Source organism: Rutidosis leptorrhynchoides, chromosome 10 (genome assembly GCF_046630445.1).
Source record: "Rutidosis leptorrhynchoides isolate AG116_Rl617_1_P2 chromosome 10, CSIRO_AGI_Rlap_v1, whole genome shotgun sequence".
In the NCBI taxonomy this organism is placed as follows: Eukaryota; Viridiplantae; Streptophyta; class Magnoliopsida; order Asterales; family Asteraceae; genus Rutidosis; species Rutidosis leptorrhynchoides.
The window spans coordinates 341,196,509-341,223,303 of NC_092342.1; the positions used below are offsets into that span (position 1 = coordinate 341,196,509).

At 33.5% G+C, this 26,795-nt stretch overlaps 2 protein-coding genes across 2 annotated transcripts; both read left to right on the plus strand.

Moving 5' to 3' along the window:
* The first annotated feature begins 7,401 nt into the window (after positions 1–7,401).
* On the plus strand, positions 7,402–15,090 carry LOC139872086 (probable sucrose-phosphate synthase). The gene is made up of 13 exons (XM_071859895.1): positions 7,402–7,729; positions 7,834–7,923; positions 8,942–9,183; positions 9,513–9,576; positions 10,074–10,772; positions 11,436–11,552; positions 11,630–11,761; positions 11,864–12,040; positions 12,136–12,189; positions 12,268–12,330; positions 12,424–13,329; positions 13,586–13,713; positions 14,638–15,090. The coding sequence occupies exons 1-13, from the start codon at positions 7,550–7,552 to the stop codon at positions 14,915–14,917; spliced, it is 3,132 nt and encodes a 1,043-aa protein (XP_071715996.1). The 5' UTR covers positions 7,402–7,549; the 3' UTR covers positions 14,918–15,090.
* A 5,443-nt stretch (positions 15,091–20,533) lies between these two features.
* On the plus strand, positions 20,534–26,468 carry LOC139872388 (heptahelical transmembrane protein 1-like). The gene is made up of 4 exons (XM_071860250.1): positions 20,534–20,831; positions 21,479–21,571; positions 25,100–25,148; positions 25,420–26,468. The coding sequence occupies exons 1-4, from the start codon at positions 20,551–20,553 to the stop codon at positions 26,089–26,091; spliced, it is 1,095 nt and encodes a 364-aa protein (XP_071716351.1). The 5' UTR covers positions 20,534–20,550; the 3' UTR covers positions 26,092–26,468.
* Positions 26,469–26,795: the final 327 nt, after the last annotated feature.

Consider the following 26,795-nt stretch of genomic DNA (forward strand, 5'->3'; position numbering starts at 1 on the left):
AAAATGTTTAAAAGTAATAATAATGATAAAAATTGATAGTAATGATAATCCTAATAATAATATTAATAATGATAATTATAATAATAATATTAATGATAATAATACTTATATCTTTGTTACAATACTAATTATAATACTTATGATAATTATAATTCTAGTTGTATTAACAATAACTAATAATAACAATAATAATATTAACAACAGCAACAACAACAATAATAATAATAATAATAATAATAATGAAAATGATAATAATAATAATAATAATAATAATAATAATAATAATAATAATAATAATAATAATAATAATAATAAAATTGAAAATTTAAAAGTGTATACCCTCTTTTAAAGCTTTTCCAAAAATATTTGCTCATGACGGGACTCGAACCCGCGACCTCCCGCTACCCGATACAACCTCCCAAACATCACACTGCTGCTACTTTTCTGATTAAACTCTACACTTGATTTTATTTATACCAATATTATTTCTGTCTATGATCTTCTTCTTCACTCAACACGATTACATTGATTAGAGTTCCATTCCAAATCTCATAACAAAATTAAAACCTTTTATATCTTTTAATTGTAATAACGTCACCCTCTGTTGCTAGTTACTTTGTTTTTAAAAGGATTTAAAATAGATATGCTGTAACTGACGATAAAAACAATTCGTATAAACTGAAAATCATAATTCAAATTTAAAAGCGTTTTGGCTCAAAATTCCTAAATGAACTATGTTTTAAAATCTTCCTAAAATCTTTTCGGGTCTTTAATTTTAACAGAATCCTTAAAACGATTACTAATTTGGAGATGAACACATATTTTGACTTTTGAGTTTGAAGGTTTGACTCGAAAAATTAGAGATTGTTATGAGGAATTGGATTCTGAGATTTTACAGAAAGTTTAGATAGGAGTTTCCTAACATCTCTACATTTTTACATTTTGATGAATCATTCAAAATCGAGTTTTGGTAATTCATGGTAAAACAAAATAACAGAGATATCGATAGAAAAAAAATATGCTAACATTATCCGAATTTAAAAATCATTGGGAGTGAAAATTGATATAGAGGGTCGTATGTATTTTGTAATCACTGGAATCGATAGTTATATATATTAAAGAAGCAAATGGATATTCGACTTCAAATACAGAGACAAGAAGAAGAAGTTAAAAGAAATAGAGTCTGATACAGATGGCTTAACTGAACTTATCCTCAAATATCTGATTGGTACGACTAGTTAAATAAAAAGGACAATCACCTAATAGTTCTGAAAATGATTGGAAACAGCATACAATTTTCCTGTATTTATTTACATATCATGAACCGTGTTTTCGTGTATATGTATATATATACAGCAGTATAAGTATTTGTATATATCTGAGTTTATACAAATAAATCTGATTTTTATGTATCTTAATCAGTATTTATATTTTATATTTGATTCCTATTAATAAACATTAATAATAATAATATTGTTAATATTTTACAACAAATACTAATAACAATAATAAATAGAAATACTGTATTTTTCAATGATAAAAATAATTAATAATTTTAATAATAATATTGGTTCTTAATATTATAATTCATGATAGTAATATTTATTTTAAGGATGAAAGTAGTAATATCATAACATATATATTTTTAACTTACATTATATATATATATATATATATATATATATATATATATATATATATATATATATATATATATATATATATATATATATATATATACATATTATCTATGTAATATTGAATAATCACATGATCCATTATATAATAACTTCTCTTGAATATTTATTATTTATAATTTTTATTTCAATTTACATATAATAATAATTATACATGGAAATCATTTATAATTATATATAAATTCATTTTAAATTGCACTCAATTATTTTATATCTTATTTTTACATAGTTAATTCTAGTGTTTAAAATTATATTTTAGTATTTTCATTTATCATATATATATATATATATATATATATATATATATATATATATATATATATATATATATATATATATATATATATATATATATATATATATATATATATATATATTACATTTTAACATATATTAACTATCTTAACATTTACTATAAATATACCTCATTATGTAATATGTGGTTGAATATTAATTGTATTATATAGGTATATATGAAAATGTAAATGTTTATATATATAAATATATATATCAAGTATTATGTTATTTCATCTTACATTTAAATATCATAAGTGTCAACATATAATATCTATACCATTTATATATATAAATTTCAATTCCAATGATTAAATTGTATTTTATTATCTCAGATTATAATATATATACAATTATTTATATTTACCTATATTTATATATACATACTTATTTACAACAATTGTTCGTGAATCGTCGGGAATAGTCAAAGGGTAATTGCATAAATGAAAACACTTCAAGAATTTTGAGGCTCAACATTACAGACTTTGCTTATCGTGTCGAATTCATATAAAGATTAGGTTTAAATTTGGTCGGAAATTTCCTGGTCATCACACTACGTAATATTTTTAAAACCTTTATTGATAAAATAAAGGTTATGGTTGTTTTAAAAATGAATGCAGTCTTTGAAAAATGTCTCATATAGAGGTCAAAACCTCGCAACGAATTCAATTAATATGGAACGTTTATAATCATTATGAACGGGACATTTCAGATATGCATGTCTGTAACATTGCAACTACGTTTGTCTAAAATCGGTCATTATGGTGTCGGGATTTAATCGGCGAGTTATGGTTGCTTTGTTGCTGCTCGATCAGTACTGCACTTTATGCCCTCCCAGCTTGTCTTTCAAGCTCATCTCTGGTGCCATGATCACCATTGTTGGCAGGCAGTCGCATCACCTTCATATTGTCTATGATTATTGTTGTATAGTCGTTTATATAGGCTCACCTTACATTAATAATAGACTTTCTTGCTTTTCATAAAAAAAAGAAAGTTGAATTCAATTAGAATCTATCTATCTATCTATACATTATATAAAACGCGTGATGATAATCCTACGTGTCCTCTTCTAGTTAAATTCTGCCACATGTAAACTCTACATTTTATACTGTCACATGTCAGCTTCACATTACACTATTTATTTGTTTAAAAAAAGTTTTATATTCTAACTGATATCAATTTCTAACATTTAGCCTACATTACATATTTTTTAAAGGCAAAGATTGTATCTTATCTTATTGATATAAAAATAAAAGTGTATATACATAATACAATATATATACAACTAAAATATACAGTTAGATCAAATATAATATTATACAAAATATTTAATACACTACTTTTCGTATTAACGAACGAATATTACAGTTTAACTAATACTGTTTTCGTCCCAAAATAACTGTCCCATTTGATTTTTCAAAATCTTTCGTTTAAAATTTTGACTTTAAATATTTTTTTAAAGCAAACAAAATTTACCTTATATACTAAAATTGGTGACATATGTTGTAGTTTTAGTTAAATTTGATTGTAGTTATGACTTTACATTCACATTACAACCGGTCCCTCAACTTCGCCTATATTTTCACAACAGTCCCTCAAGTTTACACTTTTTATAAAACGCGTGATGATAATCCTACGTGTCCTCTTCTAGTTAAATTCTGCCACATGTAAACTCTACATTTTATACTGTCACATGTCAGCTTCACATTACACTATTTATTTGTTTAAAAAAAGTTTTATATTCTAACTGATATCAATTTCTAACATTTAGCCTACATTACATATTTTTTAAAGGCAAAGATTGTATCTTATCTTATTGATATAAAAATAAAAGTGTATATACATAATACAATATATATACAACTAAAATATACAGTTAGATCAAATATAATATTATACAAAATATTTAATACACTACTTTTCGTATTAACGAACGAATATTACAGTTTAACTAATACTGATTTCGTCCCAAAATAACTGTCCCATTTGATTTTTCAAAATCTTTCGTTTAAAATTTTGACTTTAAATATTTTTTTAAAGCAAACAAAATTTACCTTATATACTAAAATTGGTGACATATGTTGTAGTTTTAGTTAAATTTGATTGTAGTTATGACTTTACATTCACATTACAACCGGTCCCTCAACTTCGCCTATATTTTCACAACAGTCCCTCAAGTTTACACTTTTTATAAAATTGGTGACATATGTTGTAGTTTTAGTTAAATTTGATTGTAGTTATGACTTTGCATTCACATTACAACCGGTCCCTCAACTTCGCCTATATTTCCACAACAGTCCTTCAAGTTTACACTTTTTAAGGGGTAAAAAGTGTAAATATATAATTTAATTAAAATATAAGACATCAATTCCACCCGAATTTATAACGGGCCATATTTTCTCGCTGGGTGCGAGTTAAAATTTTCAGAGACCACCGTTCAACTCGAAAAAATCTTCCGAACCCAACAGGACTAACTATACGCGAAACGGACACTTCTCAAAAAAACGCTAAACACAACGACAACCCGTATCTTCCCGCTCGGCACGAGTTAAATTTTTTCGACGATAGTGTCAGACTCGAAATAATTTTATGAACAAAAAGAAACTAACCACGTTCGAAATGGGCCCTTTTTAAAAAACGCTAAACACAACGACAACCCGTATCTTCCTCCTCGACGCGAGTTAAATTTTTCCGACAGCACCATTAGACTCGAAATAATTTTATCAACAAAACGAAACTAACTACGTTCGAAACGGATACTTTTTAAAAAACACTAAATACGACGACACCTACAACGACGCTTAACACACAGCCCGTTTTCCCCTCTGTAAATACACAACGCTACATTAAATATGAATACGCATGCCGAAATCCCCTGCCGCAACGCGCGGGCTAGTCCGGACTAGTTTATTAATAAAAAGAATGTACATCAGGAGATAAGGAGATAGGAACTATACATGAGATTACAATCAAATAAATGAGAGAACGATAGAATTTTGAAAATGATTTTAAATATTTTAGTTTGTGCTCTATAAATATTTTATAAAAATTATACGAATGAATTCGATTTTAAAATGTTTTCATATTGGTATAACTTTCACCAAATATTACATAACACGCATTAACATAATTAAAGTCAAAGGTGTTAAAAAAGAGTCAAAAAGTCAAAGTAAGACAATAATTGTGAGACGGAGGAAGTAATTTTTTTCTAATATAATTCTATTTTTATAAATGATACTAAATAAGATAATATAAATATATTATCTTATTAATTAGTAAGTATTAATTGTTAATACAATTTTATCATATAGTCTGTTTTATGATAATATAAGTGTATATTTGTATGATGAATCAGATTTTGACACAATGTAATTAGTTTGTATTCATATAGCGTTAGAGATGTACATATATATTATTATTAACAATTAGTTTTTAAATTTTTTTTACGGTCTGATATTTAGTTATTTAGTTTTTATCGATTATTTAAGAGTTGAAGTTAAGCTTATTTTCTGAATTTTAATCCTTAAAAGCATTTTAAAGACTCAATTTCATCCCTCACTCTAACGAATGTTAACTGAGTCCGTTAAAACTATTCACAAGGACTATCCACGTAATATTTAACTAATTAAATTACAAAAATCAATTTCTTCTTTCTCTTATTATGTTTGGCAGTTTAAAACCTTCAAATAATTCACTTATATACATTAACTTAAAATGATAAGATAGTGCAACATAAACACTGGTAAACAATATAAAACGTATATCACACGATCAAACCAATATTTTGCCTGAATCAAGACATAAAAAAATTCATTTCAAAAACGATTACCACAACGTTATTGATAACTCTGAAGAATATAACTCTGAAGAAAATGCTCCTTACGTGCATCTTCGAGCACGGAACTATTACCACAACGTTATTGATAAAATTCAATTAGTCAGAAACCTAATCTTAATACTAATCCTATTCCTAAATTTTTTTTTTTTTTTTTTTTTTGAAAGGCAAACTCACACACCCACCTAAATCTAACTCGAATATATACACCACGAATTGTCCTAAACAGGACTCGAACCCTCAACCTCAAAGTTGTAAGGGTGACCTCGATACCGCCAAACCATTGGCTCTTTGGTAATCCTATTCCTACAATATAACGAATTGTAGCTATAACAGCAGTCCCAAAGCTACAGCGGTGATTCATTGAAACCTAATCCTACAATATAATCAATAATTACTCATACAAAGTTTATTTTCACGGTTCTACCTAATTACATAGTTGTTAATCATAATTCACAGAAACATACAATAACATAGTAATATAAAATTGAAAAAAGAAAAAAATAAGGAACCGAAACAGAAATTGATCGAGATCATGATTATGTGACAAGCAATGAAATTGAGTAGCTTTGATAAGATAGTAATCGGATTGCTCAAGTAAAGAGATTGAGCACGAAGCCTTAATGAAATTGGGGACAGAATTGAGAAGACGTACTTGAAACATGGTTTGAAAGAAACTGAGAAATTGATTAGATTTTGAGAATAAATAATATAGAAAATAAATGTATTAATTTGATTCATATAGATTGGAGATATATTTAAGATTCAGATCGAGAAGTTTTCAGAGTCTTGTGACTTATATGTAAACAAGTTGGTACTTTTGGCTTCTTTTCTTCAATTCAACTAGTTACTTTTTCGATTTTTGTACTAAATAAGGTTACATTAGAGGTTGAATATACTTTGCTTTCGGTCTGTGATTGCATCTATTCATTATAGCTGTTTGCGTATTAACAATGCTTGGTGCAATGGTGGATACTGGGTGAATAAATGGCGGCCATATATATCTCTCAATATTAGGTGATGACTTTGGATTATTTACAAAAAGTACTCTAAAGTTTGAATAAAATCATTTTTCTACCCTATTTAACGGACAATTAACTTTCGTTAGAGTAAGGGATGAAATTGAGACATGAGAATGCTTTTAAGGATGAAATTGCAGGAAATAAAATAAAATGTAAAAACACAGTAACGAAATGAGTAATTTTGTCTATTATATAATTGATAATAAAAATAAAATATCAATCAATCATCAATATCATCAATACTAACTTATAAAACTGTCATTCAATATACGGGCACAAACTTATAATTAAAAGATATCAAAATGAGAAGACACTTTCCAACGAGACGCTAGAAGTACAGAATATTCTATGGTAGCGATGAGATGTCAAAAAGTGCATCATGTTAAGTAGGACACGTGTTATTAATATTGCACCATCGTCCTCGAAATCACATGCATGATGTAACTATACTATTTCAATTTCAATATCCATAAAATAAAAATAAAAATATTAAATAAAATAGAATAAAAGAAAATAAAAAACTAAAAATTTACAAATCCCTAGATCCCAGGTCTCCATGTAATCTCTCTCTCTTCCGCCGTGTATTCAGCAGATCATTCAATCTCATCACGTTCCCTCTCTCACCCTAATTTCTTCACTCTTTCTTTTCAACTAAATTTCATTCACTCTGAATCTGAATCAAAATCATCATCGTCAGAAAAATGGCGGGAAATGACTGGATTAACAGTTATTTAGAAGCAATACTTGATGTTGGACCAGGACTTGACGATGCTAAATCGTCGTTGCTACTTCGTGAACGAGGTCGTTTTAGTCCTACTCGTTATTTCGTTGATAACGTTATTGGATTTGATGAAACTGATCTTCATCGCTCTTGGGTTAAAGTAACTGCCATTCCCCTTTCTTTTTTTAATTATCATACTTTTTTTTTTTTTTTTTTTTTCAATTCCGATGATAATTTGAATTTGATTTGGATGATAATTGTTAGGCACAAGCGACTAGGAGCCCACAAGAGAGGAATACTAGGCTTGAGAATATGTGTTGGAGGATCTGGAATCTCGCTCGCCAAAAAAAACAGGTTATTTTTTTATGATTTTTTTTTTTTTTTTAATATAATTGTTGTACCTGAAAATTACTTGAATGTAATGAGTGAGCAGATTTTGTACAAACAAAAATTTAATAATTTGTTTAGAGGTGACAATGTCTGACTTTTAAGTGAAAGGTGAGAAATTTGAAGACTAGATTGAGTGACATTTCTTGTATGAATTCTGAAAGTTTTATCTCTGTATCTGAATTTTAGTACTATTATATAGATAGGTTAAGGTTATTATACATGATACTACTCCGTATAAGATTGAATAAGAACTTATGTATTTTTTTTTTCTTTTCCTTATGAAAGTCAAACTCACCCACCTACCTAATACTAACACGAATATATACACCACGAAATGTCCTAAGCAGGACTCGAACCCTCAACCTCAAGGTTGTAAGGGTGACCTCGATACCGCCAAGCCATTGGCTCTTTGGTAGAACTTATGTATTTTATTAATAATTAAAGGTAGCGTCTTTAAAGATCTAATAATCGTGTATCAGTATTATTAGTATATATAATTAGCCAAATCGTCTTAAGCATGAACAAAGTCGCCTTTGTTCCGAAGGAAATTTTTTTCACCGGGGCGATTTTCTTTAAAAGCGTTCACATTCACTGTAAATTTTTTTTTTCTTCCATTCTTCCATGAAAATACTACCTTTTGGGTGATGGGCTTTTGGGTTGGGGGCAAAATCGGGAGGTTTTTGGGCAAAGTATGGACGCTTTTGGGGGCAAAATCAGGAGGTTTTTGGGCAAAGTATGGACACTTTTGGGGGCAAAATCAAATATTAAGCCTGAAAATTCCATCTTCAAATCCACTGGGGGCAAAATCAAAAAATCCAAAAATTTAACATTGAAAATTTCAAATCCACTGCGGCAGGTGCCCCCTGCCCCTATGTAGTTTCGCCTATGCTTAAGTAATTAGCATAAATATAAATATGAATATTAGAATGTACAAGTTATTGTAAAATACTGTTTGCTAAAGTTCTGAATTTTTGTTTGGTAGCTTGAGGGTGAGGAAGCACAAAGATTGACTAAACGACATCTTGAACGTGAACGGGGTCGCAGGGAAGCTGTTGCTGATATGTCGGAAGACTTATCGGAGGGTGAAAAAGGTGATATCGTCAGTGATGTTTCTACACACGGTGATAATCAAAAAGGTCGTTTGCCTAGAATTAGCTCCACGGATGCAATGGAGGCTTGGGCTAATCAACAAAAGGGCAAAAAAACGTACCTTGTATTGATAAGGTATGATATACCTCTTTTTGAATAAATTCTCTAGTAATTGGAAATTGCCTGATATACTAATAATGGGACCCACTTTGAACTGATCAAGTATCTTACCTTAGGTTCTGCTTGCAATTGTAGTAGTAAGAAATACACTGTGCAAAGATCATTAAAGACGTCTTTTTGCACTTCTAGAATTGGTTAAAAAGAAGTGTGTATTAACTGTGTTATGAAGCCTGTGTAGCTGTTATATATATCTAATTGTTTTACACATGTTAATCTATAAAACTGAGTAAATGTATTATATTCTGCATTGTTGACAACGTTTATAAGCTATTGCATTGTTGCAGTCTTCATGGTTTAATACGTGGTGAAAATATGGAGCTGGGTCGTGATTCTGATACGGGTGGTCAGGTATGTTTATGCTGGTGGGCTTTCAGAATTTTGTTATATTTATCTAGCGTTTGTTTCTTCTTGCTGATGCAAAGTAATAATAATGCTTCAGAAATTTTTATCCGATAATTGTTGTTGAGGTAGCATTTTGGGCCAATATACTAGGATTTAGGTTATGTTATACCCCATGAGCCATGTATGAAAACAATCTAGCTAAAACTAAAACAAATCAAATGAACCATACTGATGAAAGTCACCCAAAGTGTACTATCAATGTGTAAAACCTCCTATGTTCATTTATTTAAAAAGTCACATTAAAATTGAAATAATTTAATCTGTAATCATATTTGACACACATGATTTGATGTAAGAATCTGGACAGAAGTTGTTTTGGGTCAACCTAATTTGACTTATACAGAAATTGTCCGTTTTGACTTTTTACAAAATTAGCCAGCTGTACTATTTTTTGACAAAATGCAAGAATTTTCTGTTATATATGTATTTATTTCATGTACCAGGTTAAGTATGTCGTGGAACTTGCTAGGGCTTTAGCTTCAATGCCAGGTGTATACCGAGTTGATTTACTTACCCGACAAGTGGCATCATCTGAAGTCGACTGGAGTTATGGTGAACCAACCGAGATGCTCTCTCCACATAATTCTGATGGTTTGACTGACGAAATGGGCGAGAGTAGCGGTGCATATATAGTCCGTATTCCGTTTGGTCCAAAAGACAAATATATCCCTAAGGAGACCCTGTGGCCTTACATTCCCGAATTTGTAGACGGTGCACTAAACCACATAATACAAATGTCCAAAGTTTTGGGTGAGCAAGTTGGTGGTGGTCGACCCGTTTGGCCCGTGGCTATCCATGGTCATTATGCAGATGCTGGTGACTCAGCAGCTCTTCTTTCGGGTGCATTAAATGTTCCCATGCTTTTTACGGGTCATTCTTTAGGGCGAGATAAATTGGAGCAACTTTTAAGACAAGGGAGATTATCTAAAGATGAAATAAACGATACGTATAAGATATTAAGAAGGATCGAAGCTGAGGAATTGGCCCTTGATGGTTCTGAAGTAGTTATAACCAGTACTAGACAGGAAATTGAGGAACAATGGCGGTTGTATAATGGGTTTGACCCGGTTCTTGAACGCAAACTTCGGGCTAGGATCAGACGTAACGTGAGCTGTTATGGCAGGTTCATGCCTCGCATGGTTGTAAGTACCTAATTATGCTTATAATTTATACAGATTGTATATATTTTTCACTGCTGTTGAAGATTTATAATTTACTGCAACTTGAAAAACCCACTAATTTCAACTTATCTACCTTTGAACAAGTGGGTTTGGGTTGTGTTTTATTTCTAGAGGGTCGAATGGGTAGAATAAAAATTGTCTTAAAGAGAAGCTGAATCAAATTGGTTACAAGTCGCTTAAAGTGTATTCATATGCCTTAAAACTCCCAAGTCTTGCCTACTTATGTAAAAAGTTGTTTTCTTTACCATCTTTTTTATTACAATACCATGTTTGCAGAATTAACTGACGATTTATCATTTTACTGCAACTTGAAAAACCCACCATTATTTAGTTTAACCCTACTAGATGTGGCAATTCCGACTTATTTACCTTTGAATAAGTTGATTTGGGTTGTGTTTTATTTTCTAATGGGTCGAATGGGTAGAATAAATTTTTTTTTTTTTTTTAAAGAGAAGGTGGATCAAACTGGTTAAAAGTCTCTTAAAGTGTATTCAAATGCCTAATAAACTCTCAAGCGTAAAAAGTTGTGAACTTTTTCAACGTTTTAAAAAAAGTTGTGAACTTTACCATCTTTTAAATCATAATACTATGTAATGCAAAATTAACCACTATAGTTACTGGCAGGTAATTCCTCCCGGGATGGAGTTCAACCATATTATTCCGCATGATGGTGATTTGGATGGCGAAACAGAAGGAGCAGAAGATCGACAGGCCTCTCCGGACCCACCAATTTGGGCTGAGGTTCGTGTCCTTTTCATCATTTTTTTTTTTTAAAATAATAAAAAGTTACCTCTTTTCCTAACCTTCTTGTGATGCAGATAATGCGTTTCTTTACCAACCCACGCAAACCGATGATCCTTGCACTTGCTAGACCCGACCCTAAAAAGAATCTTGCGACTTTAGTTAAAGCATTTGGGGAATGTCGTCCATTACGGGAGCTTGCCAATCTTGTAAGTCTGTGCTAAATATTGTCTTTTTTTTCTTCTTTTTGATATGAATATTTATCTTTATCTGTTTGTCCATTGTGTATAACTTTTAATTGGATTTTATAGACGTTAATAATGGGTAACCGAGATAACATCGATGAGATGTCAAGCACCAGTGCGTCCATGCTTCTTTCTATCATCAAGATGATCGATAAGTATGATTTGTATGGTCAAGTAGCATATCCTAAACATCATAAGCAGAATGAGGTTCCTGATATCTACAGTTTAGCTGCAAGGACAAAGGTAAAATTATTCAGAAACAATATTATATGTTAACTTCCGCCAATATATTTAAAGATATATGAAATTATACATCTCGTTTTTACATCTCTTGGCAGGGCGTTTTCATTAATCCAGCTTTTATAGAGCCATTCGGTCTAACTTTAATCGAGGTTTTGTTCTGATACTTTTAGCATTTTTTTTTATATAGTTTTTATTGTTAGTATAGCTCAATAAGTATAAGTTAACAGGCTGCAGCTCATGGGCTACCAATGGTTGCCACGAAAAATGGAGGTCCTGTAGATATACATCGTGTAAGTTTTAGGTGTTATATAAATATCCTTACATAACTTAATTAAACAACTTGAATATTGACTATTGACTATTTGACTATGTTATTGTTGCAGGTACTTGACAATGGTTTACTTGTTGATCCTCATGATCCGCAATCCGTTGCTGATGCCTTATTAAAGCTTGTGGCAGATAAGCAACTTTGGTCAAAATGCAGGTCAAACGGGTTGAGAAACATACATCTGTTTTCATGGACTGAACATTGCAAAACTTATCTTTCAAGAATAGCAAGTTGCAAACCAAGGCAACCGGGGTGGTTGAAAAACGACGATGATGATGACGAAAATTCCGAACCCGAATCACCAAGTGATTCATTAAGAGATATGCAAGATATATCTTTAAATTTGAAGTTTTCAATGGATACCGATAGCCCGTTTGACTCCGAAGACCGAAAAAATAAACTTGAAAATGCCCTTTTGTCTTATTCAAAGGGTACTATAAGAGGTGGTTCAAAAACAATGTCGGTAGATAAACCCGAACAATTAAAGTTTCCTGCTTTAAGAAGAAGAAAGCATATATTTGTAGTTGCTATTGATGATGATGATATAAATGTGATTTTTGAAAGCGTTAAAATGATATTCGAGGCTGTAGATAAGGAGAAAAACGAGGGTTCGATTGGATTTATACTGGCGACATCGTTACAGATGTCGGAAGTTCAGTCGTTTATGGTTTCAAGAGGGCTAAATTCTTCTGATTTTGATGCTTTTATTTGTAATAGTGGGGCCGATTTATACTATACGTCTTCGCATTCTGAAGATAACCCGTTTGTGTTTGACTTGTATTATCATTCGCACATTGAGTACCGATGGGGTGGTGAAGGGCTTAGGAAGACTTTGGTGCGTTGGGCGTCTTCTATTATTGATAAAAAGGCTGAGAATAAAAAACAAGAACATGTTGTTATGGAAGATGAAACTGTTTCAACTGATTATTGTTATGCTTTCAATGTTAGCAATCCTGCACTGGTAAGTTCATTTCTTACCATAGGTGGCAAAATAGGCGGGTAAAAATGGGAAATTGTGTTTTTGTTAAGATTGGGTCGGTGTCAAAATGGGTCATTTGTAAGTAGTGAAGTTTATATATTTATTTTACCTTCATTTGTAAAATGAAACCGGGCACTGGTAAGTTAATAGGCGGGTAAAATTGGGAAATTGGGTCTGTGTCAAAATGGGTCATTTATTAGTAATGAAGTTTGTATATTGATTTACATTCATTTTGTAGGTTCCTCCTGCAAAGGAACTTAGGAAGATGATGAGAATTCAAGCTCTTCGATGTCATGTTATTTATTGCCAAAATGGGAAGAAGATAAACGTCATCCCGGTTTTGGCGTCTCGTTCACAAGCCCTCAGGTGAGCTTTTCTGCTTACGCATTTTCGTTTCTCCTTTCTTTGAGCCACGTTTGAGTCTGTTAATCTGTTGGGCCCAATCCTTGTGTTAACTTGTCCGTGGCCCATTATTTAGACATGTTTAAGCCCACTGGTAGGTTCCTGTTCTGATATTGTCTAGAAAAAATATAAGTCTATAATAAGAAATTGAGCTTTTGTAATTGTAGGTAGGTAGACTCCCAACTCTAGATTGAAAATTATTAAAAACTTGTGAATTTTTGTTCTTTTTATGGCTTTCGTTGTATTTGTGTGACGGTTGAATGTGAGGATACTAGAGATGCACAAGTGGCCAAAGGCTGTAATCGGTCCACGGCCCAGCTCGTAGCTGTGAGCCATGGTGGTCCTCAAACATTTTTTTTATATATAATCAAGTAATCAATTAATGCCATTATTTCTATACATTCTACAAAATCTTAAATAGAATAACAGAACATTTAATAAAACTATGTGCACGTTAAACGTTGCAAGTTTGACAAGGCACTTATGGATGAAATCTGGTGCTTATTTAATGTACAATTATAATTTTAATATATTTCTTTTTATAATGCCTGTCATGCTTGTTTATATAAGCTACATTTAATTGCCTCTTGGTAGTTGAATGTTGAGCCAGCTTATTGCCATGCTTTGAAAGTAGATAGTTATCTTTCATTAGCTGGTTGAGACCGACGAATTTTGGAAAAACGCAAAAAAATAAATACCTTACTCGGTGATAGCGAGTAAGGTATTTAATTATAATCAGCCTTTTTTTCATTTGAATTATTATTATAATCTTTACATTGTCTGATGATGGAAGTTTTGACATAAAGATGAATCATTTCACCTGTTAAATTAATTTTCGATATGCATGACACATGAATTATTAACGTTCGTCATACAATATGCTTCTAGGTACTTATATCTCCGATGGGGTATGGACTTAACAAAAGTGGTGGTTTTCATTGGCGAAAGTGGTGACACCGATTATGAAGGTTTTCTTGGCGGTGTTCATAAATCTGTTACACTAAAAGGAGTAGGTGCCGATAGTATTAACCAACTTCATGCTAACAGAACCTATCCACTATCAGACGTTGTCCCCACCGACAGCCCTAATATTATTCACACTCCCGAAAACATTACCAGTGTTGACATTCGCGGGTCATTGGGAAAACTTGGAGTTCTCAAAGGATAAAGAATGGCAATGTTCGTGTAATGTGTTCTTGTTCCTGTCTATGCAAATAAAATCTTGAATTGACCCGAATACAAGTTTAATGAACTGCCAGAAACTTATTGTACAGAATTTGGAACTTTGATTGTTTTCTTTTTGGGGTGCTACAATGGCTAAATCTTGAGGAATAAAGATATAAAGACTTGTACTTTATACATTTGTTCTATATTTTATATTTGCTGGTTCTGATTTGGAAAGTCAATGCTTAATTGTTTAATTGTTTAATTGTTTGACCTTGAAAGAAGAGTAGTCAGACTGAAGTTTTGCATTGCAACTGCAAGCTTGAGTTTGAGGTTTCTTGAGGGACGCCAAATGGCATAAGGTAGGTCATCTGTTCCCCGCCTAGAAACTTGGTTTTCTTTAGTCATTTGACTAACAACACAATGTGAATATTTATTTAAGTTATTTACCAAATTGAGGTAGCAATATGACTTGGGGGGTTTACCTTTTTTTTTTTTTTTTTTTTTTTTTTTTTTTTTTTTTTTTTTTTCCTTTTATCAAGTCCTATTTCCATTTTTCTCTTAATGAAAAAGGGATGTTTAATTCTATGTCTTCTAAAAACAGACAAATATTAAGATTAAGTGGCAGTGATAAAGAATTAACAATTTTACTTATTGAATCAAGAGCTGTATATGTCATTAAGTAGAAAGTAAACATGTTATGCACTCACAAACATACACACGCTATATATATTGTAATATACAAATATCCGATTTAACAGTACGTACAAGAACAGTTGAGAGTTTGCAACTCAGGCCCTGTTTACAAATATCTACGCTATATATTATTGATGATTGATGATTGATTTGATCTAATAAATTTATGGTGGTGATATGTCCACTATCATTTCTACTTCATCCACCATAAATAATGCATTAACATGTATCGTACAACTTGTTAATGCACAGTTGTGATGCATGAAGTAAAAATGATATTGGCCATTAGTGTGTCCCTAAAACACCCTGGTTGAACAAGTCGATTTATCTATTAAAGCAATACTAATAATAACATGAATATTTAATATTTATATTTATTAATAATTATTTGATAATTGTTTTGTTACATGTAAAGTTTAAGCCTATAATTCTTGAATATTCTAAATAAATCTAGTGGGATTTTGCAAGTCCAAGAAATCAGCACTAGAATTAGGTCAACTCCTAAATCCATTTTTTTCCAAAAGCCAGCAACTAACGGTCAACCGTTCATGCCCACAAGTAACCATCAAACTTTGTCTAAAATGATTGATAAGCGTATGTTTGCATATTGGGAGGTGTTTTTGTGCCAACGTGTATTTTTATTTATGGTTTACGAGTAATTATCATTATATCATCACTAGATAGCCCGGTGTTGGGGCTCTGGATTCCTTGCAAGGAGTTTCAGGTTCGAATCATGTCTCATGTTGGACTGCGTACATCAGAGTATGAGAACGGATTACTCGCCCGTGCGGATAGCCTGAATAGGAAAAACCTTAAAAAAAAAACATTATAATTTTTTTGAATAATAATTATAATTAATGGTGCACTCTATAATATGCATTCATAAAAGAAGACGGAATAAGAGGGACATGCTTAGAAGCTAAAAAAAATAAGTTAAAGGCATTTTTAGTAAAAAGATGTCTAGCGTTCTTCGGCAAGAATCAACAATAAACAATAAAGCAAGCCATCTAACGCATAACGTAAGCCCTGTAAACCGCTTCTAATGCATCCGTCCTAAATTTTAAAGCGTAATGCACGCGAACATCACATGTATCATGCCAACATAAAAGTGAAAAACGGTTACACGCTTTTGAGATAAATCAACCAATGACAACATGACTTGTTAGGAATGAAGCACGTGAGCCCTAACAAGACTTGATAACCCTAGGTTATCAAACCCACTTTCAATAAACGAAAATAGTTGATGTATACGAAGAAACTAGCAAAAACGATAAAGACAAGAGAATTTAACGAGGTTATATGTAATCACGAATGATTACTTTAATCCTCGGCCACCAAAGAGAGTTCTTTTATTGATAAAATTCGTGGATACATGTATGGGTTACAATAAGATGCTTAAATAGGCAAAACTAAACAAAGAAATAGCTTTGGGAACAAGAAAACTCGATTTTAAAAACTTCCTCGCAGACGAAGCCGCGCCGCGCCAGGGATAGCCACGCCGCGCCTCCAAGGCAAAAACCAAAACAGAAGTTTTCCTTCAGCTCGACCCCTATTCACACTCTAGGCCGCGGCGCGCCTTGTCTGTTGAACCGAATTCTTGTTTAACTCGCTTCGCACACCAACAATCTCCCACTCGAAGAGACGTTAAACAGCATCCATCTTAACCTGACATCATCAACATCATCATCCCACAATAACAACTTGACCCGCTAATTATACCTCCTTTTGATACCGCCGGATTTGCACCCGGATCACGCCGCACTTCATTCGATAACCTTCGAACAAGTGAAGTCTTTCGACACCAAAAAAAAAAAAAAACCGATGAGCTATAATTCGATCCATTTGTTACTAGCTTGGGAAATAAGACTCTCTCTTTGGCTATGGCACATACCTCCTTAGTTTTGGAGATAACGGGTCGTTTGAGTCCGACCCGACCCAATTAACCCCACCGCCCAAGCGATCACCTGTATACAAAATCATCCACCCGATTCAACTTTCCAACAAAGAATAAACCCACCGGTAGATCAAACATGTAGATAACACCATCAAGGCAACCGTGTGAGAACGCAATCACACCCTTGATCTTCCACATAACCGCCTTTGCTTTCACCATTGGAACATCGACCACATACGTGCGCACGTCTTTTGACAAACCAGATTTTTCATCCTGAGCCAACTCCCATTGTACGGATGTATCACCAATCATGACTCTTAAGAAAACCTCTTATTCATCTTCCTCGGTCGATCACAACAAAGTTGCCATTGGAGAAGATCTACCCGAAGTACCGAAAGCTCTAGTGTACCCAATTCGACCCGAATTTTCACTAGCTTCAACTTCCTTTGAGCTCCCACTCAAACAAGATCCCCCAACAATTCCGGAAAGCATTAGCATGCTAGGACTTTTGACATCCACAAAATCACCTAGCCATTCCTCTTTATGAACTTCAACCATATACATGGTTCCCCTTTTAAATCCGCTAGCAACCACATAATCTCCCTTAAACACTACCCACTTTTGATCTCCAAATAGGACATGACAATTATCGTCATCCAATTGCCCAACCGAAATCAACCGACTCTTGAGCTTTGGAACGAACCGCACATTCCTCAAGATCCAAGCATAATTCAAGTGTCTAACCACGAGATCACCAATACCCGCAATATCAAGTATACTCCCATTCGCAACTCGAACCTTACCGAGTATTCCTTGAAGTTCACCATCTCGTTCATGAATGGGATAACATGATACGAGACACCCGAATCTAAAACCCAAGATTCGTCAAGAACCTCTTTTTGACACATCAACGCATCTTCGATCACCACAGTCGATACGCTCCCACCCGACTTAAAACTCGGGCACTTTGACTTATAGTGACCAACTTGTTGACAATTCCAACATACCACGTTCTTGCTCCTTGACAGACTTCTTGACCTAGCTCTTCCCTAACAAGACTTGATAACCCTAGTTATCAAACCCACTTTAAATAAACGAAAATAGTTGATGTATACGAAGAAACTAGCAAAAACGATAAAGACAAGAGAATTTAACGAGGTTATATGTAATCACGAATGATTACTTTAATCCTCGGCCACCAAAGATAGTTCTTTTATTGATAAAATTCGTGGATACATGTATGGGTTACAATAAGATGCTTAAATAGGCAAAACTAAACAAAGAAATAGCTTTGGGAACAAGAAAACTCGATTTTGGAAACTTCCTCGCAGACGAAGCCGCGCCGCGCCTCCAAGGCAAAAACCAAAACAGAAGTTTTCCTTCAACTCGACCCCTGTTCACACTCTAGGCCGCGTCGCGCCTAGGATAGGCCGCGACGCGCCTTGTCTGTTGAACTGAATTCTTGTTTAACTCGCTTCGCACACCAACATGACTAATAGATTCCACCCATATCATAACAAACTATATTGTATATTTAACATATATCCCATTAGTGATTATTCTTCCATGTATGTAATGTATGTAGGATAGGTAACTATACACTTACCTAATATGTAGATATGCTTGGTTCTATATATGCCGATCAATGAATAATAATGGACACGGTTCATTCACTTTCGTGGTATCAGAACAATCCGGAGACTCCAGGTGCCTATAAATACGGCATCTGAGTCATCACTCTTCAGACACTTTGACTTGTGTTAGAGAACACACTTTATCTTTCACACAGTACTTTTCCCCTAATACTAAGCAATAGAACGCTAAACAGATCAACTCACAATTTGGCTCTGAAGCTTGACTTAAGTCACCATATGATTCTATGTCGTGATCCGGGTCTACATGGACACTATTCGGAGAGAAAACAGTCAATCAAAAACTCACACCGCAAAGAATCTATGTAAAATATCATTTGAATTTTAAAAAAATGGTCGTTCTCAGTACACTTGTTTCCTTTTAGTCATTTATGGTGTTCGTAGGTCGGCTCAAGTCGTCATGATATATACGGTTCAAGTGGAACCACTTGACATGAAATAGTACTCTTGATATTTTATGTTTTCTGTTTTTAGCAGTAAATCGATGTAAAGTAATTCATACATTTAGAATCTTCCTATAAAAGACACAAAATAAATAAAAATGAAAGCTATTGTTATAAAGACAAATCATTTTAGCTTGTAAAAAGCTTCCATATTTGAAGTTGACTTTCATTTAACTCCTTAAGAACACTCCCTATGGGTTAGTTATCCGCCATTACTCGCTCATTACCCGTAGTTACTCGTAATGAACCATAGACACGGCTTAGTTACCCGCATTAGTTACCCGCACTCACCATGGATTTAACGGATGTGTTTAGTTAGTTATAGGAATTGTGGGTCCCGGTGGTTTTTTATTGTTAGACTTGATGCTTTATTGCTTGTACGTTGTATATTAAGAGGAGTATTGTTTTAGCCATGATAGAGAGTGTTTAGTTATGAGTTAGTTATAGGATATTGGTGTTGATATAACGCTGATGTGGAAGGTTAAGAGGATGAATAGTTTAGTTACGATAGAGAGTGGCCTAAGGAAGGAGTTGCCAATACTGAACAATCATTGGTGACCTAATTATACATTTCTACGACGTGTAATAAAATGACAAAATAATAGTTGTCATTATTTAACTTTCAAAAATCAATACCTTTTAGCCAAAAAAAAGTATTGTTATTTTAGTCAAAAAAAATAAAAATAAAAATCATAATTTTTGAATAATTTTCAAAACATTTTTTAATATTATAATTTGCTTTAAATTTGTTGGTTGCCTTCCATGTTTTTGCTGTCAGCAGTTGGTCTAAAACTACTTTAAATACCCCAAAATCTTCATCGCCCAAACACACTCAAAAAACCCTCATTTCATAACAATTGATTAATTCCATTTTCCCTCTTTTAAATTGTTACTTTTTTTTAATCACTTTATTCTTGAAATTTGTGTCTTTTTTTTACAAATTCAAGAAAACATGAAAGAAAATGAAGGGTCAATTCGAATGAGGAAATCAAAAGAGATGATGGTTATGGGTGATCAAATTTCAGAAGAAAAAAGATCCCATTCTTCAAAAAAGAAAATCAAGAAAATGAAAAATGCGAATCAAAATGAATACCCATTGTTGAAATTTGAAGAATTACCAGAGTATATGAAGGATAATGAGTTTATTTTGGATCATTATAGAGTTAATTGGTCACTTAAACAAGCCCTTTTTAGCTTATTTCATTGGCATAATGAAACCCTAAACGTATGGACGTAAGTATCATTTCTATTTTCTATATCTATATATACAATATGTATCTCAGAATGTTCTGTTTCCAAAATTTTTTGTATGATTCTTGAAGCTACATGCCTAAAGTTGCTTGCTTTTTTGTTAATTTGTATGTAACAATTTGTGGGTGTGTTGTTAATTTCAACTTAATTGAGGTTAACTGTTTAGGCAACATGAATTTGGGTCAAAATTTTGCTGGAACATGTTTGATGTGATACAAAGTGTTGTATCATATGCATTAAGATCTGTACAGTTCTTATCATGATTAGTTTATGTTCTCATGGATTCTTGGTTGGTTCGGATTAAATGGGAATTCAAAACATTGATGGTTGAATTATTGTGTGCAAGCTGTTGAATGCATCCGTGCATCCATAATGCTATTATGAACATAATTTAATACACAATCCTATACATTTTTCTTTTGCATTAATTATAGTACCATATGCTTTATGACCTGTCAATTTTATACTCCCTATTAGGTAAATAACAAATATTCCTGTATACATATACAATTATATGTTGGTGATTGTTAAAGGTTGCTGCTTTAGTTATAAATTCTTCTTGAATTATATAGTTTAATCTGACTGCTAATTACACATTTCACTTGTTATTTGTTCTTTTTATTGTGCAGACACCTGATTGGATTTGTTGTCTTTGTGGAATTAACAATTTCAAACTTGATGCATGTCCCCCAAGTCTCTGAACTCATCAGTATCTTAACATGGTATGTCAAGTTTTTATCTTTTACTGTATACTTTTTGTTATGATAATTTGTCTAGCGCACCCACACTAGCGGAAGCGAGGATATAATTGTTTGAGACAAACTTGCGAGAAATAAAAGAAAGCAAAATAAAATAACTGATAACACGACGATTTAACGTGGTTCGGCAAAACCCTGCCTACGTCCACCCCAAGAGTTCCCTTTATTCTTATAATATAAAAGAACCCGATACAAGAAAAAGTACACTATGAGTTAAACCTAAACCCAAGCCCCTTAGATTTTAGTATAAAATCTAAGTTTCCCGTACACTCTTTTACAATCCTTACAAGAATAAACTCTCGGCCTCGCAAATAAACACACTCCGTTGATAAACCTATCAACTATGTTTTTCTTTCTCTTTGTGATCTTGTGATACTCAAATGAGCTCTACATGTCCATCTATTTATACATGATTCTTACACATATGAAAGCTATATGTGAAAAGAATCAATAACCAACTAGCACACCTTTGACTTGTAAACATGCAAAATCAAACTTTTCCTTGTCTTGTAAACTTGCACATGTATGTTAGAATGCAAATATCAAAATGACTTTGTCATCCATGTGAAAACAAATACCAATCAAACCCACTTTCTATGACTTCTTTATACATGCAAAAGACAATTTGTCTTTGTCTACTAAATGATTTGTCAAATATTTGGACTAGTGTCCAACAATCTTCACCTTGACAAACATTTATCTTTATTCGTCACCGAAAATACTATAGCCTAGTATTTTCACCATTGGCCTCCTTATCACCGCTGCACACACCTTGAATCACGTCGGTCCTGAACCCCGATTCAAATAAAACGGCCAAAAATTATGTGCAGCTGACCCTGTCAACTTACATAGTTGACTCCGGAGAGGAGTCTCGAATCACCTCTCCTTCAGTAGGATTTCCTTTCTCACCATCGTCTAACTTGATCAAACATGTCGTCACATGTTCCCGATCAATTTCCCGTGTGCACACTTTCCAAACCTTCGAGACACGAGTACATTTGGTACTCGCCACCAGACGATATAAACCCTCATACTTCTCTCCCTTCATCAGGACCTTCGCACCATGTGTGATTTTCATAACTCCACCTACGGCTGAATAGCCGTATCCTTGAGAATCTAACTGGCTTAAGGAAATTAGATTTTTGCACATCTTTGGCGCGTACGCCACGCCACCAAGTGTGTAAGCAGCTCCGTGAAACAATTTTATTTTCACCATGCCAACACCCTCAACATCACATGTTGAACCATCACCTAAAGTTAGCACCCCCGCCTTCTTGAATATTAGCTTATCAAAATAAGCTTTCCTGGAACACACATGCATTGTACAACCCGAATCTAAAATCCATTCATCTTGAGCAGAAGTAGAACTTTTGGAGATTGTGAGAACATCTCCCAAATTAACCGACTCATTAACTGCTACTGCAGCTGATGAACCCCCAGATTTATCTTCACCATTCTTCCAGAGTGGACAATCTTTCTTGTAGTGACCCCACTCTTGACATTTGAAGCACTGAACACCCTTCACACCGTCTCTTGATCTGAACCTACTTTTATTACCAGATCTCTTTTCGGCAAACCTTCCCTTTCCATGACCAACCATAGCAAACTCATGCTCATAACGGCCATCAGATCTTTGTCTTTTATCCTGAGATAAAAGTGCCGGTACTACCTCCTCCATCTTTACAGTAGCCTTTCCGTAAAGAACAGTAGTAACCAAAGTATCATACGAACTGGGAAGAGAGGTAAGAAGAATAAGGGTCTTATCTTCTTCCTCAATATTAACCTCAACTTTTGCAAGTTGATCAACCAGACCATTAAACACGTTCATGTGTTCAATGATATTCCCGCCGTCCTCCATCTTCAACCGATAAAGATCACGCTTCAAGTTTAGCTTCGTGGTCATATTCTTCCCGAGATATAACTTCTCGAGGGCCACCCACAACCCCGTCGCGGTTGTCTCGCCACTGACATTATTAATGATCTTATCACTGATGGAAAGGCGAATGGTACTGACACATTTTTCCTCGATGTCATTCCAATCGTCGTCCGTCATCTTTTCTGGCTTTCCGTCCTTTTTACCCTTCAACGGCTTTGCCAAGCCCTGTTGAACCAGGACATCCTTCACCCTTGCTTGCCACAAGGTGAAATTCCCGGTTCCATCAAATGGCTCCACCTTAAACTGCATATCGCTATTTCCCGCCATCTCAAACCAAAAAATATCCGATAAACCTGGATACGCTCTGATACCACTTGTTATGACAATTTGCCTAGCGCACCCACACTAGCGGAAGCGAGGATATAATTGTTTGAGACAAACTTGCGAGAAATAAAAGAAAGCAAAATAAAATAACTGATAACACGACGATTTAACGTGGTTCGGCAAAACCCTGCCTACGTCCACCCCAAGAGTTCCCTTTATTCTTATAATATAAAAGAACCCGATACAAGAAAAAGTACACTATGAGTTAAACCTAAACCCAAGTCCCTTAGATTTTAGTATAAAATCTAAGTTTCCCGTACACTCTTTTACAATCCTTACAAGAATAAACTCTCGGCCTCACAAATAAACACACTCCGTTGATAAACCTATCAACTATGTTTTTCTTTCTCTTTGTGATCTTGTGATACTCAAATGAGCTCTACATGTCCATCTATTTATACATGATTCTTACACATATGAAAGCTATATGTGAAAAGAATCAATAACCAACTAGCACACCTTTGACTTGTAAACATGCAAAATCAAACTTTTCCTTGTCTTGTAAACTTGCACATGTATGTTAGAATGCAAATATCAAAATGACTTTGTCATCCATGTGAAAACAAATACCAATCAAACCCACTTTCTATGACTTCTTTATACATGCAAAAGACAATTTGTCTTTGTCTACTAAATGATTTGTCAAATATTTGGACTAGTGTCCAACACTTTTTAATATAAATGAATTAATATCTTTCTTTTCATTAAAGAACAAACAAATAGAGAAATAGACCCTTAACAAAAAATGTAGCAATGTGAGTGGTAAGTGTGATTTGAGGTGGTTGGAAGTCACAGTCTAAATGTGAGTTTATAATACTGGAATGAAGTATCATCTTTCTTTCATTTCAAGAGAAAGGGTATTTTGGTCAAATTTGCAATTTTGTCTAGAAGTCATGCTTACATTGTAATCATATTATGTAGTAAGAGAAAAATTATGTGATTTCCGGTCTAATTTACTTGATATATCATATATCATACTTGCTATCTATATAATGGCAAACATCTAAGTATTTAAAATAATATGATTATCCAGGAGGGCAAGTAATTCTTACTCCGTCGCGTACACTAGAGTAAAAAATAAAAATACTAGCCTCCCAGGTAACTTGAACAGAGAAAAACCTTATTAAAAAATGGCATACAGTTATCAAATTTCTCGAAGATTTTTGATTGTTATGTATTATATTTTTTTGCTCCTATCATGTACTGTGCTCTAATATAATCTTATTTTGCAGGTCATTTCCGTTGAATCCAGGTGCAAACGTCTTAAATAATTCAGTAATGGTAAGTATTCCCCGCGTCTGACTTTTTTTGGTCAAATAGGCGCTTTTATGATTCCGAATTTTGTGCTATATCTAAGTTTGTTTGCAAAATTAACAGTATAAAGTTGTATTTTTTTAACCTGACTACCAGTGACAGCATTTTGTAAACTTTAAAATCATATTACCTTTTCAATTTCAGTTGAAAAGATTGACATATTTGACTGAAGAAAGTCAACAATCTGTTTCTGCTCAATTAGCTTGTCCAGAAAACTAACTACATAATGTTATTACAGGATACACCGAGGCTCATAGATTTAAAGCATGGATCAATGCTGGACATGGACATCGCACCACCACTAACGGCAGCAACACGGTGGCCGTTCTTCGTGTTCTTGGGCGGAGCAATGTTCTGCCTCCTATCAAGCAGCACCTGCCACCTTTTCGGTTGCCACTCGCACCGTTTAAACCTTCAGCTCCTTCAACTAGATTACGTCGGTATCACAGTAATGATCATCACCTCATTTTTCCCGCCAATTTACTACATCTTCCAATGCGATCCTCGTTGGCAATTCATCTACCTTGGTGGGATCACAATCATGGGAATTTTCACAGTTATAACATTGCTATCACCCGCATTGTCTAGCGGCAAATATCGCTCGTTTCGTGCTTTTTTGTTTGTGGCGATGGGTCTATTTGGGTTAATACCGTCTGTTCATGCGTGTGTCTTGAAGTGGGATGAACCACAGAGAAAAGCTACATTGGTGTATGAAGCAGCCATGGCGGTTTCGTATTTGATTGGTACGATGTTTTATGTTACGAGGATACCAGAAAGATGGAAACCGGGTTGGTTTGATTTGGCGGGTCAAAGTCATCAAATATTTCATTGTTTTGTGATAATGGGTGCGTTGTCTCATTATGGTGCAGCCCTTGTGTTTGTTGAGTCATGGGGTCAACCCACCTGTTAGTGTATCCACCATAGCAGCCTGCATTAGAAGTTTTATCACCAATTATTTAATCAATATTTTGTATTTGTATAGTGATTATTAATTGTTTAGGCTGTATTCTCCATATTTATTTAGGATGGAAAGGAGAGGAGATTGATAGATTAAAAAATAACAGCGATTCTCGAGTTTTAAATTTCGGCAGAAATGAGAGGAGAGAAGATGATTATGAAGGATAGTACCTTTAGATTTTGTCACCAAAATTCTCCGCCCATATTTGGACGGATTAGGAAGGATAGTAAAACGCTCTCATCTCCTTTCTTCTCCACTCTTTTCCGCTAAAAGAAAAATTCGAGAATACAACCTTAGGGAAAATGATTCAGATACATTTATTTAAGTTTTATGAGAAAATACATTTACATTTTTTATAAATTGATGAAGTATATACTAATCGTCTGAATAAAAGTTGTGCGGACTCTTTGTGACTTATTTTACCTTAAATGGTACCGAGTATTGTACCCAATTCCTAAGTTTGAACGAATCTGAACCAACACTTGTTCAAACTGTTGGACCTAATCGGTTTGTCACATAGGAAATTGAAAGAACATAATGTGTGTATATAAGCTTAAGGAACTTCCCTCTATCACTAATTGGTTCTAGAGTATTAGAGAATTCTTGAACGTATATGCGGGGGACATGGTGATGAGCTAAAACGATCCTACAAATGG

Excerpts from the sequence above, each read along its gene's own strand:
- LOC139872086 (XM_071859895.1), top strand. The coding sequence starts at position 7,550 with ATGGCGGGAAATGACTGGATTAACAGTTATTTAGAAGCAATACTTGAT. Across the intron at positions 7,730-7,833 it reads TTCATCGCTCTTGGGTTAAA|GCACAAGCGACTAGGAGCCC; the intron begins GTAACTGCCATT and ends GATAATTGTTAG. Across the intron at positions 13,714-14,637 it reads TCTCGTTCACAAGCCCTCAG|GTACTTATATCTCCGATGGG; the intron begins GTGAGCTTTTCT and ends ATATGCTTCTAG.
- LOC139872388 (XM_071860250.1), top strand. The coding sequence starts at position 20,551 with ATGAAAGAAAATGAAGGGTCAATTCGAATGAGGAAATCAAAAGAGATG. Across the intron at positions 20,832-21,478 it reads GAAACCCTAAACGTATGGAC|ACACCTGATTGGATTTGTTG; the intron begins GTAAGTATCATT and ends TTTATTGTGCAG. Across the intron at positions 25,149-25,419 it reads TCTTAAATAATTCAGTAATG|GATACACCGAGGCTCATAGA; the intron begins GTAAGTATTCCC and ends ATGTTATTACAG.